Here is an 18,621-nt window from a genome sequence, read left to right on the forward strand (position 1 = left end):
ACTTTTCTAAAAACCAGCCAATCAAAAGGTACTTATTACGTGAAAAGACACTATATTCGTAAATCTCGGTGAATTATTTATCTTATTGGAAACATTTTGTTTAATAACAATTTAATCCCAAAATATTATTCACAGAGAAGACATGGGTGAGCGGTACAACATCCACAGCCAACTAGAGCATCTCCAAAGCAAGTACATTGGCACAGGACATGCTGACACAACTAAATACGAGTGGCTCACAAACCAACACCGAGATTCCTGCTGCAGTTACATGGGACATCCAGACTTGCTAAGTTACTTTGCCATCGTCGAAAATGAATCGAAGGCTAGAGTGAAGTTTAATCTCATGGAGAGAATGCTGCAGCCATGCGGGCCGCCGCCAGAGAAGCCTGAAGATTAGTTTTTAGTGTATCTTAGTTGTAAGATATTGTAATTCTAAGTTTTTATGTTATTATGCCATTTTTAAGCACCCAATACATTACTCCACAATAGGTTTGTGTTTTCTTTTACGTCCATGGTCACAAGTTGGGTTATAAAAACATGATATGTACTGCTTATAGGTAATCTATTAAATAATTCTAGTTTTGAGCTGGCTAGTATTGATGACATGCATTAGGTCCCAAATCAATTAGTATGATTTTATGGGGGATCTGTTTAACTGAACATTATTGTTATGGTAAATATTTATAACGCTTTTCAACTATATCAATTACTGATAATTAAAAAAAAATGTTATTGATTTTGTAATGGGTTAAAAAAATCTATATGTATAAGGAATTTTGAATAGAGAACTGAAAATATCACTAGTTCTCTGTTTTGCTGCGGATGGGGCCTTAAAAAAGAATATAAAACTGAAATCTAATTTGGTCTAAATTTAGCTTTTTGATTGAGAAGTGCCCAGGATTAACATGGACAGTATTTTAATCTGGAGAAATGCATGCAACTTACATACCAGTGAAATTGCAGGCAATATCTACATAATAATTTCTATCTGCAACATGCTATATTTATGAAAGGCTAAAATAAGTTTACAATAGTAAGATAGTGATCTAAGTGAAGATACTTTCACCTGGGTGTAAATTAAAGTATGTTTATGTAAATTGTAAACAATAATACTTTCCAGATAGTGACCCCCAAATTTCCAAATATTTTTGCTTCATTCAAAAACTGTGTCTATCAAATCAATTCTATTAATACCTAGATTGCCCCTTGCAGGACTTGTTTTGAGGACCAATTACATGCTTTATTCATTAAACCCTCAAGAAAAAAATAAAACCACAAATTAATAACAAAAATAAAAATATATTTCATCCAGCACTCATCAATTGTTTCCACTCCTCCATCTTCTTGTTCAGTGCTTCTTCCCTCTCCTTCGCTTCATCATCCAACCGTTTCCTTTGCTCAAAATTATGAATCACATTCATAACCATTATACGTTGAAAGTTTGGTACCAGTTTCTCACATTCCACTTCCAGAACCTCCATTGCCTTTGTTATACATTCTACGTCCATTGAACCTACTTGTGTGAAGTCTGATATCTGTTTCAATTCAGACAGAAATGACATCGTGACTATGCCATGGTTAATATTACTGTCCTCAAGGCTTGTTTTGGCAACATGTTCCTCGGCTTCAGTTGGGTCTACAAATACCTTGTCCCCTATCACTGCTAAAGAGCATGATGTTATGATATCATACATGGGGACTGCTGCATCTGCTAAAGCCAAACCAGCTGCATTTATTGCTGCTGCTAAACATGATCCATCATGTTCTAGAATGTAGATGAATACATCAATCTGTAAATAAATTAATTGTTATGTAACTTATAGATAACACTATGATTTAACCTGAAATTGGTTATCTCACTCATCCTTTATAATAAAAATAAATATTACACCTTTATGTGACCTTTTTTATACTATACTCACTAAAAACTTCTACATTGGTCTTGATCAGAGGAAAACCTTATACTCATTATCATAAGCCAGTATTTGGAATCTGGCTTATTCATATTACATAGGTATAATATATGTCTAGCTCTATATATTTATGTAAAATTAACTATCAACTTGATCACTCAGGAAGTTGATATACCTGATAATTAGGGAATAAATGCCTGCAAACAGTTGGCTCTAAAGCTTGTCGCAATGCAACAGACAGGGCTCTCTCTTCATTGTCAGGGGCGTGTGGTCGACGTTTACGTGGACACGAAAATGGCGCGAATTTCACCTCACAGAATATTTGACCAAGTTGACTGGAAAATAAATTTGTAGCTGTTAAATCGGGAACCTTATAGAGAATCAGTGATATTTCGATTGATTAACAATGAAATTATAGCTCGATAGAAACTTAAGGTTTAATTTCCCGCATTTATATCAGTAGATTAACTTAACATAATTCAATTATCACTTAGAGTATTGAGAGTAAACATAAAACTATATTATTAAGTATTAATATTATAAAACTGAGCACCTGAATTCATTTTGATGGGGGATTTCCCGGGGATCAAATACAGAGCACACCACCTTTGTTTTTTTAAATTCTACGTACGATGAGCCTTTTGCCTGAGACACCATGTCAGTTCTGGCGACTGAAATTCATTTTTTGTATTAAATTCACATATCTTAATGAAGATATAACTTTACTCTTGAGAATAAACACATACAAAACATACACATGCTTCGGGCTTCGTTAAGCGCGCGTCCATCTTTCCTTAAACCATTTTCATCTAAAAGTTCATTATATCTTTCTTCGTAAGGCTTGATGTAATCTTTAGTATAAATTTTGTAGGAAACACTGTCTTCTGGGCCATTAAATCTTCTATAATCAAGAGGCATTCTGAAGTATTTATCAGTTTTCTTTCATAACCTCAAAGTTTGTACGGTCTGAAAGTTGACAATAATAATGTGTTTTTTTTTTTTTGTTTGATTTACTCCTAAAGGAGAAGGCAACAATAATAATGTTAAAAATCAAAATGTCAGTAAACAGTTTAGTTAGTCTGTGGTTGTACATAAAAGTGTATTTATACTGTATATATGTGTAATTAAATTGTAATACTACTTTATATTACAATTTAACCCTTAACTATGGACGTAATTTTTTTGTCACACTACCACGGACGCGCGGTCTCTCGGACCGCTATGTTCTGAGTTAAAATACAACGTGAATATAAATTTTATTTTTACGCTATTTTATTTATTATTTTCTAGGCATATTAAAATAAAATAATTTAGAAGCTTTTAATCAATCCTTATTTATTTTTCACCTACTCAAATCATATTAACAGTTAAAGGCATGTCGAAGTGAAAACTCTTTACTTGGTTATTTTTTTTACATGACCGGCAAAATATCACCGGTGTATATTTATTTTCCAGACAGTTATTCAATTATTGAAACACTTCTTTACTTCACTAACAATTTACTGCATAGTGACACTAGCGGAATACACAATGTGCTCGGTTCGAGCGTCCAAATAAGACTCGTACAAAAACTTCTACAAGATTGAGCTCTCGTCGTTCGGCCGGTCCTTATATTGACAGCAATCGACCTCCCTCCTCTTCTAATACTTCCTCGATGTAATGATAGATGGCGCCACTATCGCTCCGGAAATTCACCAATTCAACGAATAACGAGGTGCTGCGGCGACACGGCCATTCTGAAATGCGATGCGTGCTCTGCATCGCTGGGTCATTCTTTTTCTGTAACAGAAACTCATTGCCAAGGTGTTTACTTCCACAGTACACCTCAGTCAATTTATTTGTAAGCAACATAGCTTTGGATATGGAACATGGGTTTCACGAGTAGCTTGTTCACTCCACGTGAACACAGGCAAACTTAAAGCTCACTCTTAGTGATGGCATATGGTAAGTTGTAAAAGACACAGCTCACTCCACGTGAGTACTGGTCAAATAAAATGTGATGAACTGTTGTATTTGCGCCAGCATGGCCATACCAACAGGCGGTGCAGCATGCTCTGCACCGACCTCGTTGATTCTCGTAAGTAGATTTTGATTCTGTAAGAATAGAAAGAACTTCCTCTTATTAGTACAACTGTGAGCAACCCATGTTGCTTATTTTGAAAGCATTATTGCTGTAAGGCCAGTACACAAAGACATCTTTAATGCACCATTTTATTAATTTAGAATCTGTGGTGAGCACATGTCTAATCACAGTTCCACAAGGCGTCCCAACGGTATCTCAGGGTTCACTTGTGGATACATCAAGGACCCGCGGTTAGCTCAAGGGTAACACATGATTTAGCTCAGAGGTACCACTCTCCAGATATTTTATTCTCGCAGGTTATTGTAAAGTACGGTACACAAAGACATCCCTAATGCACTGTTTTGTCAATTTAGAATCTGTGGTGTGCACATGTCTAATCACAGTTCCACAAGGCGTCCCAACGGTATCTCAGGGTTCACATGTGGATACATCAAGGACCCGTGGTTAGCACAAGGGTAACACATGACTTAGCTCAGAGGTACCACTCTCCAGATATTTTATTCTCGTTGATTATTGTAAAAGTGTAGTTGTAAGCATTATGAAAATAATAAATGAATAATTGAATTTTAACGCAAAGCAACTTGCGTTGTTTTGTCACAGTTGTTACATAAGCAGAACTGCTAAGAAAATCTATTTTGCAAGGTTAGTAGGTTCTCGGAGGTTCTCGCAGAGTTCTCGGAGGTTCTTCCCAATTTTGATGCTTGTACCCGCGCAGCCTGGAGCGCGTAGCTTTGCATCCGCACCCCCTGATGCGCGTACTCGCACCGCATGAGGCGCGTCTGCGCACGCCCTGAGTCGCGAACATATTTCTGCACACAAAAACAAAAACCAAAACAGCATCATCGTTTGGCCTATTCCGACCTCAATGTCATTCATGTCGGACTTTTCAAACCCTCCCCTTTTTTTTTTATGCTGAGACGAGCTTGCCGTTCGCCTGATGGTAAGCGATACGACCGCCCATAAACAGTAAAAACACCATCCAGCACCTTGTATTACAAAGTATTCTTTGTCAACAGCAATTTTATTGCATCACAAATCTACCTACAAAGTAGATCGGATATCACGTCCAATAACACATGGTAAAACTAATTCTCCTGAGATTACGGGAAAATAACGAATTATTAATAGCTCGACCCGGAATTCGAATCCAGGCCTTCAGCGCAGTAGTCGTACTCGTACTGTGTACGCATTACAATTATGCTACGAAGGTAGTTAAATAAAATAAGGGTTATGGGTCATACGATACCACTTTCCAGGCGTCGATAAATATACTCTGCGATAGGCCAGTTAGTATCAACCGCCATTCGTCACTCACGTAGTTACTTTAACCAAGACGCCTCCGTAGAATTTCCACACCATGCGCGGCACCCATACAGGAACGCTGTAGCAATTGGATCGCGGTACCCGCAGACATTTTATCATTCGAAGTTGCTTACACATAGCATGGTATGCTACATAGCGTAGGTATGTATTGAACACAATTCAATTTTATGGGCATCGATTACTTATCCCAATTCTGATGTCGAAGTGAAAACTCTTTACTTGGTTATTTTTTTACATGACCGGCAAAATATCACCGGTGTATATTTATTTTCCAGACAGTTATTCAATTATTGAAACACTTCTTTACTTCACTAACAATTTACTGCATAGTGACACTAGCGGAATACACAATGTGCTCGGTTCGAGCGTCCAAATAAGACTCGTACAAAAACTTCTACAAGATTGAGCTCTCGTCGTTCGGCCGGTCCTTATATTGACAGCAATCGACCTCCCTCCTCTTCTAATACTTCCTCGATGTAATGATAGATGGCGCCACTATCGCTCCGGAAATTCACCAATTCAACGAATAACGAGGTGCTGCGGCGACAGGCACTATTTGGCATAAATTTACTTGAGATCAGTTTAAGGGCTGAAAACTTTAATGAATTAATCTTTTTTGAAAAAATAACCGTGTTTTCTATAAATCTAAGGCTTATTCTAACATAAAATCAAATAAACGTTTTCTTAAACTCAAACATAAAAATTTTGACAAAGGTTCAATATGTATCAAATTATTGGCAGTTTTTCACAAAAGTTTGGAACACTGTAACTGTATGACCTGTTTAGAACTTATGCAATTAAAATTGGACTTTCTTTTTAGTTTTGGGGGATAAAGACGACATGTTTTGCGCTTTGACGAGTCAGTATCCTGACTAGGGGGTTCGTCTAGAGCAGAGGTTCCCAGATTTATATATCTCATAGACCCCTCTCAAAATTTTTTTTGTTCCGGTGGACCTTTTTATTTTTTTAGTTTTGGCAGAGAAAGTACATTACTACTACCGCCCAGGAATCGCGGGGGGCTATGTTAGGCTCATCGTGCCTTTTACGACCCCTATCAATATTATCTGCCTATATTGATAGGTGATGTCAAGTCAAAATTTTAGTACTGTACTAGCAAACCAGATAAATTTTCGCGGATCCTCGCTTGGGGCTGATACTCCTTATAATGTTATCGTCTATGATAGAGACATTGGTATTATCTTCATAGTCACTTATATTTTTTCGGATAAAATAAGCTTCTGATAAAAGCAATCCTCGATAGTTTCCTCATTATCAGACTGGTGTGACTCTAAAAGTAGATCATAAATATGTTGCAGCTGTGACCTTGGCGATTATTTTGACGTAGATGCACTTTCATTAATATTTATTAACATTTTGAATGAAAATAACATAAAAAAAAACAAATTCGGCGAAAAAATTTGTATATGAAACATGGACGTGCGGTCTCACAGACCGCGGTTAAAGTTTAAAGACAAATAACTGGCCTTATTTGCAGCCGCCGACACTGTCTCCCATTTTAACACACGTTACGTCACTAAAACTAAAGCTACTGAGCGCCTTATACAAGGGGAGCAAGTGGAAAGGTGTAAACACGAAATTTTCAAACTGCGAGCGGCCTGTGAGACCGCACGTCCACAGTTAAAGGTTAACCAGTGGGACTAGGAAAGAACTATCGTGTTCGGTGTACGGGTGCTTTATTATAAAAAATATTTCCACATTGAAAGTTGAAACAGATACACAAAAATTACTAGTTAGTCATTACAACTTATTTTACATATAAAGATATAAATTTTTATATTACCCGACGGAAGTTAAAAAAATCATTATCTTCTGTAATGTATTTATTATACATTGCTACATTATACAAAAGACAATGCAAACTAAGGGATATTTCTATCAGCTCAAAAAAAACAATTTATAACGTTTTCCAACTTAAAATTATTCCTAACACTTTTGTGATGTATTTATTAGATGTTTCCAGTGACTAATATATTCTTTTATCATTGGATGTTTCACGATGTCTTATGAGTAACAGCTTGAAGAATGATTAAAGTAGCAGTGTAGTGTGAAATACACTTTATACATATTTTATCAGCCAATGGTTTTGATATGTACTCATTTACTTTCTCTATGGTTCATCACCAAGGCGATATTATTGTTATCTGTCAGTAAAATGTATTAGCTCAATTTTAGTGAAATAAAGCCAGTTTTCTTGTGGTAATTTCAATTATTAATGTATCAATTTATTTCACTAAAATTTTTTCTATCATGTCAGTCGCAAAGAAAGCTGAAACTGCCTTATCACGATATCTTCGCCCAGAGCGATTCGAGGAAGAGCCGAATGCAGCGGCTTCAGATTTGAAATGGAGACATTGGCGCGCCACGTTCGAAAATTTTTTATTAGAAGAATACGCAGATATTGCTGATTCAAAGAAATTGAAGTTGTTAGTAAACCACCTTTCTCCTTCAATATATTGTTTCATACAAGAATGCGACACATATGTCGACGCTATGGCATTATTAGAAACTACTTACATAAAGCCTAAAAATATTATATTAGCTAGACATTTATTGACTATCCGTAAACAAAAATCTGATGAAACTATAAAAGAGTATGTACGGGCTTTGAAGCTACTTGCACTTGATTGTCAGTTTAAACAAGTAACTGCAGAAGAATACAAAAACGAATCGACACGCGGTGCTTTTATTGCTGGTATAAAATCTGAAAAAATAAGAGAAAGGTTACTTGAAAAGTTAGACATGTCTTTGGACGAAGCTGTTAATCTAGCAACTTCACTCGAAAATGCCGAGAAGAACAACAATGTTTTCACTAATGTCAATTCTACTACCATACCATTGAATCTTAACGCTGCGTCTAATTCTGGAAATAAAGCAGTAGCTGTTGCGTCAAACTTTCGTCATATATCAAAACGCCAATGCTTCTTTTGTGGAGGAAATATTCACCAACGTATAAATTGCCCTGCGGCAAATAAAAATTGCCAACTTTGTTCTAAAAAAGGGCACTTCGCAAATGTATGCAGATCAGGACAACCACAAAGAGTAAACGCTATAACAGAGGATTATGATGATGATGTTCAACAACGATGTAACAATCCACTGTCTGCCATATCGGCTGCATCTCCAAACTGTTTAAGCAAGGCTACTGTGTGTATCATTATCAATGGGTGTAAAGCAGAGGCCTTAATAGATACCGGAAGTTCTGTTAGTTTTATAGACAGGAACTTTGCCCAAAGAATAAAAGTAAAAATTAATTCCTGTAGCCAAACGGTTACATTAGCATCCCGCAATCACATATCCTTTGTTCAAGGAATCTGTCGTGCAAATATTCAACTTGAAAAGCATCTTTATAAATGTCAACCATTATTGATTGTGGATAATCTCTGCTCTGATGTTATTATTGGTCACGACATTCTAAAAACACATTCTTCGCTAGAACTCAATTTTGGGGGTCCGCAAGAGCCGTTACAAATTTGTAATGTCTTAGAGGCGTCATTGCCACCTGTATCGTTATTTACCAATAAAACCCATAGCCATTCGATCAAGAAGTCATAGCCAAGAAGACAAATTATTCATAAAAATAGAAATTTCTAAACTTCTTGACAATGGAATAATTGAGCCCAGTGTATCACCTTGGCGAGCACAAGTTCTGATCGCAGGTGGAGGCTTACATAAAAAGAGACTAGTAATAGATTACTCGCAAACTATAAACAAGTTTACTGAACTTGATGCTTTTCCTTTACCTAAGATAGAAACTATAGTGGCGGAAGTGGCTAAATACAATTATTTTAGCCAAATTGATTTAAAAGTGCTTATCATCAAGTACCTATACTACTTAAAGAAAAAATATACACAGCATTCGAAGCGAATGGAAAACTATATCAATTTACTAGGATTCCGTTTGGAGTAACAAACGGTGTTGCAGCGTTTCAGCGCGCAATGAATTATATCATAGAGCAGGAACAACTACAGGGTGTATTCACTTATCTTGACGACGTTACTGTTTGTGGGAAGACAAAACAAGAACACGATAATAATTTATCGAAATTTATGGACGCAGTAAGTAAATATAATCTTACATTGAACGAACAAAAATGTGTATATAATCAAACGACGATAAGCCTTCTCGGTTACACGATACAAAACAATAAAATCAAACCTGATGAAAATCGTCTAAAGCCATTAATTAATTTGCCCACGCCTGAAAATGCTGCAGCATTGAAACGGGCGCTAGGACTTTTCGCTCATTATTCAAGATGGATACAAAACTTTTCAGAAAGAATTAAACCACTCCTTTCTGTTAATTCTTTTCCGTTCTCAAATGAAGCTAATGCAATATTTAGTGATCTAAAAAAAGATATAGCCAGGGCTACCTTATTTGCCATTGACGAAAAAGCTATATTTGTCGTAGAAACAGATGCTTCCGAAAACGCGCTCGCGGCTACTCTAACTCAAAAAGGTCAACCTGTTGCATTTTTTTCTCGAACTTTAACTGATTCCGAAAGACGGCAATCTTCGATTGAGAAGGAAGCTGCTGCTATAGTTGAAGCTCTACGCAAATGGCGGCACTATCTTACTGGAAAACATTTTCAATTAATAACAGATCAACAATCAGTTTCCTTCATGTTTAATCAAACTCACTCAAGCAAAATAAAAAATGAGAAGATTGAGCGTTGGAGATTAGAATTATCTTGTTTTAAGTATGATATCATTTATCGCCCGGGCAAAGAAAATAAAGCCGCTGACGCTCTGTCTCGAGTATGCGCACACATGAACACCAACAACCTAAAACAATTACATGAAAATCTTTGTCATCCCGGAATAATACGAATGAATCACTGGGTACGTTCGAAGAACCTTCCGTATTCAATCAGTGATATTCGTGAAATGACTGCTAATTGCCGTGTATGCTCTGAGATCAAACCAAGGTACGCTTCATCAAATGGTCAGCTTATCAAAGCTACAGCTTGTTTTGAAAGACTTAACATCGATTTCAAGGGACCGTTACCATCAAAAACGCAGAACAAGTATATATTGTCCATAATCGATGAATTCAGTAGGTTTCCTTTTGCGTTTGCATGTAAAGACATGACTGCGAATACTGTAATCAACTGCCTTAACGAAGTTTTTTACACTTTCGGCACACCTTTGTATATTCATTCAGATAGAGGAACTTCGTTTATGTCACAGGAGCTTACTCAGTACTTGGTATCTCTTGGAATTGCTTGCAGTCGAACGACACCGTACAATCCTCAAGGAAATGGCCAAGTAGAACGTTTGAATGGGACATTATGGAAGACTATACAACTGAGTCTTAAATCCAAATGTTTAAATATTACAGATTGGGAAAGAGTACTACCCTTGACTTTGCATTCTATTCGATCGCTTCTGTGCACAGCCATAAATATGACCCCTCATGAACGAATGTTCAATAATTCACGAAGAAGTCCAAATGGAGTATCACTACCTGCGTGGTTGACGAGTCCAGGTCCTATTTTAATAAAAAAAAATGCTAGAAATTCCAAATTTGATCCTATTGTAGAAGAAGGTCAGCTGCTACAAAGTAACCCAAATTATTCCTATGTAAGATACTCCGATGGAAGAGAAGGTACAATATCGAACAGATATTTGGCACCACTACCGTCTCCTGGTAATGATGATCATGAGCCTACTCTTATTAATGATTCTGAAACTCCTGATTCCATAGTTGTTGAAACAGCACCTATACAGTCTTCTGATGATAATGATGATGAACCTGAGACTACTGTTGAAACTCGTGAATCCATTGTTCAGGATCAAAGAGATGAAGTCCGGCGATCTACACGTCACAGACGTCCACCGACCTATTTGGAGGATTATGTCTTAGGGAGGGAGAATGATATGTACTCATTTACTTCCTCTATGGTTCATCACCAAGGCGATATTATTGTTATCTGTCAGTAAAATGTATTAGCTCAATTTTAGTGAAATAAAGCCAGTTTTCTTGTGGTAATTTCAATTATTAATGTATCAGGTTTCGTTCATAAATTGATAAACACGAAAATAGTGAAATACTTTTTCATCATAATTTGAGAATATAAATGTTTTTTAATAAGAACTATCATATATAATTATTATAATTTTATTTTAGAAAGTCAGTTGTGTCGATAATTTTTATTGCTATCAATAAAGGTTTAGGTATTAGAAAGTCAATGTCAAATCTGTCAATATTAATTCAACCTGTCAAATATTTGTCGAGATTTCGTTTGCCAGTCGTTTCATTGTAACATGAAATAGGCAATTTCGTTTTATCAGCTTATAATAAACTAACAATTTAACATAAATTACATCGGAATGTTATAGTATTGTTAGTATTTTAATTGTTTTGACGAATAGGACGCCATTGCGCGCTACGAAAAAGTAAGTATATTGGCCGTCATGAACCGTATAGATGACGTTTCACGTGTGTTATAGTAAAATTGTGATTAAAGATGAATAAATTTGTCGTCTCTAATAAGGTTACATTTAGTTACGCGATAACGCTGTTTATACGGTTCATTGTATTTTGATAAACATATTGTTTGTGGTATAAATATATGAAACTTATATCGGCACCCCTGCATGTGAGAAGTCAGTTATAAAATGTGATAATTGTTAGGTAAAACATATTATCCAGAGCTCGACTTATGTTCAGAATTCATATATACCCGCTCTGTTATCTTTTTGATACTAAAATTTTAGTACAAGTCGTCTTCGTAGCAACCATTTCTACATTGTAGCTAGACAAATTACAGGTAAGTCTACATAAAGTAATGTTTATGTGCCATTGTTTATACATTGCAATTAAATTTTTACTCCATATAGGTATATGGTTTGAATATTCTTAATTTTCAACGATACCTACAGATAACAATAATAATGTAGTTATTTTTAGCATAAACAACCATGTATTATAAAATAGCCTTTACTTTTTAATAGTTTAAACTCTAAAAAATTCACTAATCTCCAAATAACCTTAATATACAGGCCAAGCCATGAGTTTAAACAGTTAAAATATTGAGCATTTTTTGTTCTTACTTTACTTTCTATAATGAAGGTTGTGTCAAAGTCGTATTGAATGTTATAATTTTGTAATACCTGTTAGGAAAATTAACAATGAAGATAATTTTCGAATAATTCTTTAGTTTAAACTTTAATTTGTTGTATGCTATTTTTTTATATTTAAATGATAAATATGCAAATTTTGAAAACCAAGCTCTTAACATAGTAAATATGCAAAAGATAAAAAAAATACATGTTTATATAAGTATATTATACAACAGTCACTTTACAAATGTTGTATATACATTGTGCATAACTAACACGCAAGCAGTTTCAAATTGTATTATATAGTCTAATGATGCTGTATCATTATTATAAAATGCTGTATTTATGCTGTGCAGTATATCATTAACTAATATTTGTGTTATTAAAAAGTGATTAGAAAAATATTTTACTAATTAATTTAAATAAAATCAATCATTTGGAAAAGAAATACTGTTTTTCCATCTGGTTCTCTAATTAAGAACACATAAATATGTTTGTACTCTGTTTTTCCAAAATTAAAGAACAAATCTTCAATCTCATTTCAAATTATTTACTTTACATCCTTTTTATAAAGTACCATTAAATAAATGAACTTTTTTTATTTAACTTATTATACAAAATGTTAGTATGAATAAAAGTCTTGATAAAACAATGTGTGAATTTTTAAAAAAATCTAAATATAAAATTTTACTAAAAAGGATGGTACTACCACAAGATAGCAGGACATTGAAATTATTCAAAAACAATGGGGTATGATGATTCCCAATATTATAAAATATGCAATATTTTACAAACTCAGTTACAAAACAATGATCACAGAAACAATCCTTGAGGATTTTGGAGTTTATTTATCAATAAAATAAAAATACATGGGTCCAATGCGTGAAAATTTCAGCACCTTTTTTAACTTTAATTGTTGTTCATTTTTTTCTCATGATCTTTAGGGACATAACAAAATAATACATTGATTATTTATAGTCTTGTATTGAATTTTGCTACTCATGTGGTTGACTGTACTTTAATCCATAGTAGGTTTTATAATATATGTAGACTTTAAGAATACTCATCGAATAATAAATATATTATCTATTTAAATTAAAATATGTTATGTAACATAATATGTAGTTACTATTGTTACACTGTTTTTTTATATTTCATAAAAAAACATCTTTACCACCTTATTTGATTTTGCAAATTATAATTATTGGGCCTTCCCATTTATTACAAAGTTAATGTAAAGTAGTCTTAAAATAAGTACAGATAAGTTTGCTTATCAGCACTTGGAGGTTCTGATTAAATCTTTAAAGGAAATTTAGGTATTCATGCAGTACTTTACGGGAAAACCAATTATTAATTATTTTTCATAAAATAATCATTTTAGGAGTTTTTATTCACTATGTATGAGTATGATTAGACTATTCCATCTAAGGGGACGACTCTATCTTTTACTATTATGGATGTTCAAACTGTAGGGCAGATTTGATAATTGTATGGTTAAATAGGGATTTTATGCCTCTTTTACTGACATGGCTTAAGCTGTCCTTCCATTAGAACACACTTAGTTTCAAAGATGTGTAGTTATGCCCCCATAGAAGGAATAGGTTCTCTGACTATATAATTGTATTAATAATATTTTTTATCTTTAGTTGCTGTAAAAGCAACTATGTTATATATTTAATGAATGACTGAATGAGTCATTCATGTATGGGTATGCAATACAATTGTCGATTGACAGTAACACTATCTGAACTTTGAATTATAAAGGACTGTGTGTGCATCCGTCACCTTGGGGCATTAGGTGTTAATGCTCACAATGCCACTGGCTACAATGTAATAAATTTCACAGGCGTGTCTAAAAATATAATGTGACAACATTATGTATCTAATCGCGTGGACCGACTTGTATGGAACAGGCAATCTACGACCTAGTTCTGTTAATATGAAAATGAAGCCTTACAAAGGTTAATACTGGTTTTATCGGTTAATACATAGTAATAAATAGATAAGCAAGAAATATCACATTCCAGATTAACGATGTTGAAGAGACGGACCGTAGTGCCTCGCATGCCTGCGCGTGCGCAGCGACATGGGCGTTCGCAGCAGCGCAGGGGCACGGGCCAGTGCCGCCGTCGCCGTCTCCGGCTATGCCAGGCACCACGGAGGTATGTTAGGTGTAAGAAATCTGAGTTGAATGGCTGATAATTTCTGTCAAAGTATGATAAGACTCATAAGTAATGAACACAAGGACTGTAGACAATGCCTATGGTATCAGTTTCGTCTATACATAAATAAATAGGTTATAAACTGTGAAATCGTATCATGCCCTGAAGTATTGGGATGTATGACTGTCCTATGTTAGGTCAGTTTGTCCCGATGTATCCAACTCGTACCTTAATAAAAAATAAATGGAAATAAAGTATTCGCGTCATGCACTCGGGACGAAGTTCTGATCATGTTTACGTAATTTTTATTGTCTGCCTATTCTCAGACCCATATTCAGGGCAAAACTTAGTGTACGTACAAAATATGGAACAATTAAAATGCGCGAGAATCTTCGCTATGTCAAATTGTAATAGTCCGGTCAATTTAGACATTGACCTTTGCAAAAATTCCTAGAAAGCTGAAAATTTGCATAGATGTTAGGGACACCATTGTTATGATATTGTGAAAAGTCCCCATCGATCCCATGTCTGCAAATTTTTTTTATTCAAGGTCAAAGGTTGCAAAAATAGGTTTTTTGAATTTTTCCGCGAAACGGTTAGTTTTATGATAAAATATGTCAGACAAAAATTGTAGATCATGCAATTATCTACAAAATTGTCTTACACATTTTTTCATAACACTAACCATTTTAGAGAAAAACAATTACAAAATTTTCTTACGCTGTATTCTCCATAATAAGCATGTCTAAGCTGCCTATCATATCATAATATCACTGGGCTTGTAATATAAGTAAAACTATAAGTCTGCGTGACTAATAATACTGAATTCATACTGACCGATAATACTGAAAATATGATGTTAAGAAAACGGACTCCTAATTTTAAGGGACCATGTGCCCTTGAACAATAACATCTGCCTGCCATTCCATTGTTCGCGTGGCCGTTCCGTCTACCTGTTTTGTAAGGTCGCACCACACCACATTTCATAATAATGGTGTCCCTAACCTCTATGTAAATTTTCAGCTTTCTGAAATTAATGCAAGGTTACCCCAATTTTTGGGCTAAATTGACGGACTATAAGCCATTTAGCTTTGTAGTAACAAACCTTTCATTACTTTTTATTACCGAAGAGCTTAAACTGGCTACAGTTAAATTTATACTGCAATTCAACAGTGTTTATGTACTGTCTCTTGGCGGTACAATATAATGACATTGCAATTCTTTCCAAAGGTTTTAAAATGAAAAAAATCTTTTCTTTATTACGTTATGTGAGTAGCATAAGTAGTATTTTCCCGCGAACTAACTTTTATGCGGACAGAGCCTATAATTTACGCGTAAAGGGTAAATTATAAATATATGTATAGTCAGCCACAAAAGTGACTGAACAAATTCGAAACATATTAACTTCAATCGTTTCTTTTTTATTTAAAATAAATTAAATCCTTTGAAGTTTATAATAGTTAAGAAACAACGATTGCTGATAAGGTCACAATAGTTTAAATCCGATTACAAATTTTGAACTTGTTCAACTACGTTTATGGCTGACTGTATCTACAATAGCCCTTATAATACGTACAGTATCGTATATTGTTTACCGGCTATTTTACTAACAGAGGAAACCCAAAACACTTAGTTAATTATAACCTGTTTGTTTTGACGGTGGCTTGATTTTCCCAAAAAACATTTAATCAGTAAATATATATTTAGTCTGGTCCGTAGTAAACATAGATAATGCATATTGTTTATGATTACAGTGGCCTGATGTCGGAGGTTATGACAAAATTAAATTAAACAGTCTACATATAGTGTGATTGTTGTTATATTGATAATAATTGAACTATAACGATTTCTTGTTTCTAAAATCTTACGCTGTTATGTTGGAGACTAGGCGAGCCAGATTAAAGGTTATAGTAAGACATTCGGATAATCGAAATCCGGATACTTGAATGTGTGAAGGATTAAAATTTTATACATAAGAATTACTAGCTTTTGCCTGTGGCCCCACTTGTGTGAACAAGTTTATACGGTATAAATATTTTCCCGGAACAAAAAGTATCCTATAGCACTTAGGAGTAATGTAGCTTCCTAGAAGTGGAAAGAAATCAAAATCAATTAAATAGTTTTGGACTTTAATGCAATGTATAACTGACGTCCGGATAATTGATTCCCCGATGTATGTTATTGTTTAGTGATTAAATAATTAATATCATTATATTTTACACCATACGTGTTAAAATTGAAGAGTGAAGACATAATAATTTCTCAGTTGCGGCTAGCTCCCGCAGAGGTCAACGGACGGAGATAAATTGGTCAGTCATAAATCGGTGATAAACCCAGTTGCTTATTAACGCTTTGTACATGTTACAGAGTATTAGTTACTATAATAGATAGAAGATGGCGTCAGTAGCGTTACTATTCGACTGTTGCGAGTTACGGTCCCTTCATTTACCTACCCAAGAATTCTACACAAGAACTGGTAGTGGTGGACTAAAGCTGCCAGCCCGAGCTGGTTACTTCAGTTTGTACCTTGTTTTTATTATATATTTTATCCCTAATTTAAAATGTCCATAGTTATATAAGTAATTTTAATGGTTGTTTAGAAATAATAATAATTATTCTTATGCTTTGTTTTGACGTATCATAAGTGCAACTTTGTTCGCCTACGTGATAAATAAAATATTTAATTTTATTTTATTTTAAAGGCTAAACCCTTCGGTTTGTTTTGTAAGAAGGTGTCCTTGCAGTTAACATCGAGGGAAACATGGGTATGTGGCACTGAAGCCACCGGGCTTGCGTCTGCAGGGGTCCGGAGGAGAATTGGGAGGGATATGAGGAGAAAGGATGGATACTCCTTTAGGTTAGGTGGTGGAGAGAAGGAGGGTAATTGTTCGCGAGCCCTCATAGGCCATAATGTTTAGTTACAGTCAAGAGGATACAGTACTTATATACACTGAACTGTGTATCTAGAGCTACGACAAATGTGTTCCGTGCATTGGCATTCGGTGTGGAGACCCTCTTGGTAGTGGAAGAGGCTCGTGCCCAATAGTCGGACAGTACCTATACATTAATATAAAGCTGTATTATTATCTATCTATATTTCTCGCATTAGAAATAGAGGGTGATCATGTATCATCAGCCCACCCTCAAGTTTCAAACAAAATGCATACACGTTGTCGGGTTTATTGCCTGATCTGTCAACATTCCAATAGCGACATCTATTACTGCTGGCTGACAACTTAAAATTATGTAGACCGTAAATATTAAATGAGACAAAGTACTAGATTATCGTTATATTCAACAAAGTTTAGATTATAATTAGTTTTGTCGTACGTACCTAGATGGCGCTGAAACTAAAAATATTGGTCAACGATTTATTTATCGATAAATTATCGACTGTGAATATTTGTTGAATAAATTATGTAGAACACCTGTTGATCCGCGGTGTTAGTATGTTATAATTTTATTCATCTTTTTCTTTGAAAGTAGGGTAGTAGTTTATGGTGTCACCGAAACTATAGAGACTATAACTTAGTATGCACTAAGTATCCAATATTATATTGATACATTGGAAAGTCGCATCATGTTGTCTTTCTGTTTTGCGTTACCCTGATTTCACCCCAGAGTAGCTGTCTACCCAACTTCGCCCTTTTCGTCAGTCGACACCATCAGGTGCAGTAGGGATGCGTCTGATTGAAAAATGGGAATAAACTATAAGTAATTAAATGCGCTCTTCTTACGTCTACCTCTATCTACGCTGTAGGTAAAATGCGTGGTGTTATTTTCATGTAGTATAATTTTAGACGTGTAAATTATGAATATATATTTGCTGGTGGTAGGTATTTTATTTACGCCTGGATATCGTGTCGCGTTCCGGGATCAGCCTGTGTATATCCGGTTCCAACAGGCCGGCACAATAGGGGACCGGCCTATGCTTGATTTTGTACATTATTCTATGTGTAATGGCTTTAAATACGAAAAAGAATCACTTCTGCGAAAAAAGCATTAAAATTGGTTAAAAAATGAGCGAGTAATTCATATTTAAAATATTGTAATG

At 34.9% G+C, this 18,621-nt stretch overlaps 2 protein-coding genes across 4 annotated transcripts in view; one reads left to right on the forward strand and one right to left on the reverse strand.

Moving 5' to 3' along the window:
- The first annotated feature begins 135 nt into the window (after positions 1-135).
- LOC115452808 (splicing factor 3B subunit 5) lies at positions 136-491 on the forward strand. Its single transcript, XM_030181414.2, has one exon. It carries the CDS (start codon positions 143-145, stop codon positions 398-400), a length of 258 nt encoding a protein of 85 aa, XP_030037274.1. The 5' UTR covers positions 136-142; the 3' UTR covers positions 401-491.
- Positions 492-1,282: 791 nt separating this feature from the next.
- Positions 1,283-18,621, reverse strand: part of LOC115452807 (exosome complex component MTR3) — a 63,909-nt gene continuing 46,570 nt past the window's right edge. The window contains exons 2-5 of one of the 3 annotated variants that reach the window (XM_030181413.2): positions 2,672-2,882; positions 2,470-2,587; positions 2,092-2,251; positions 1,283-1,793 (exon numbers count right to left, since the gene is read on the reverse strand). In XM_030181413.2, the coding sequence (XP_030037273.1) occupies positions 1,308-1,793; positions 2,092-2,251; positions 2,470-2,587; positions 2,672-2,834 (927 nt within the window). In that variant the 5' untranslated portion in view covers positions 2,835-2,882 and the 3' untranslated portion in view covers positions 1,283-1,307. Of the gene's footprint in view, positions 1,794-2,091; positions 2,252-2,469; positions 2,588-2,662; positions 2,883-18,621 lie in introns of all 3 variants that reach the window. The other 2 variants (XM_030181412.2, XM_037441011.1) reach the window with 2 other exon arrangements.

This window comes from Manduca sexta, chromosome 4, assembly GCF_014839805.1.
Source record: "Manduca sexta isolate Smith_Timp_Sample1 chromosome 4, JHU_Msex_v1.0, whole genome shotgun sequence".
Taxonomy (NCBI): domain Eukaryota; kingdom Metazoa; phylum Arthropoda; class Insecta; order Lepidoptera; family Sphingidae; genus Manduca; species Manduca sexta.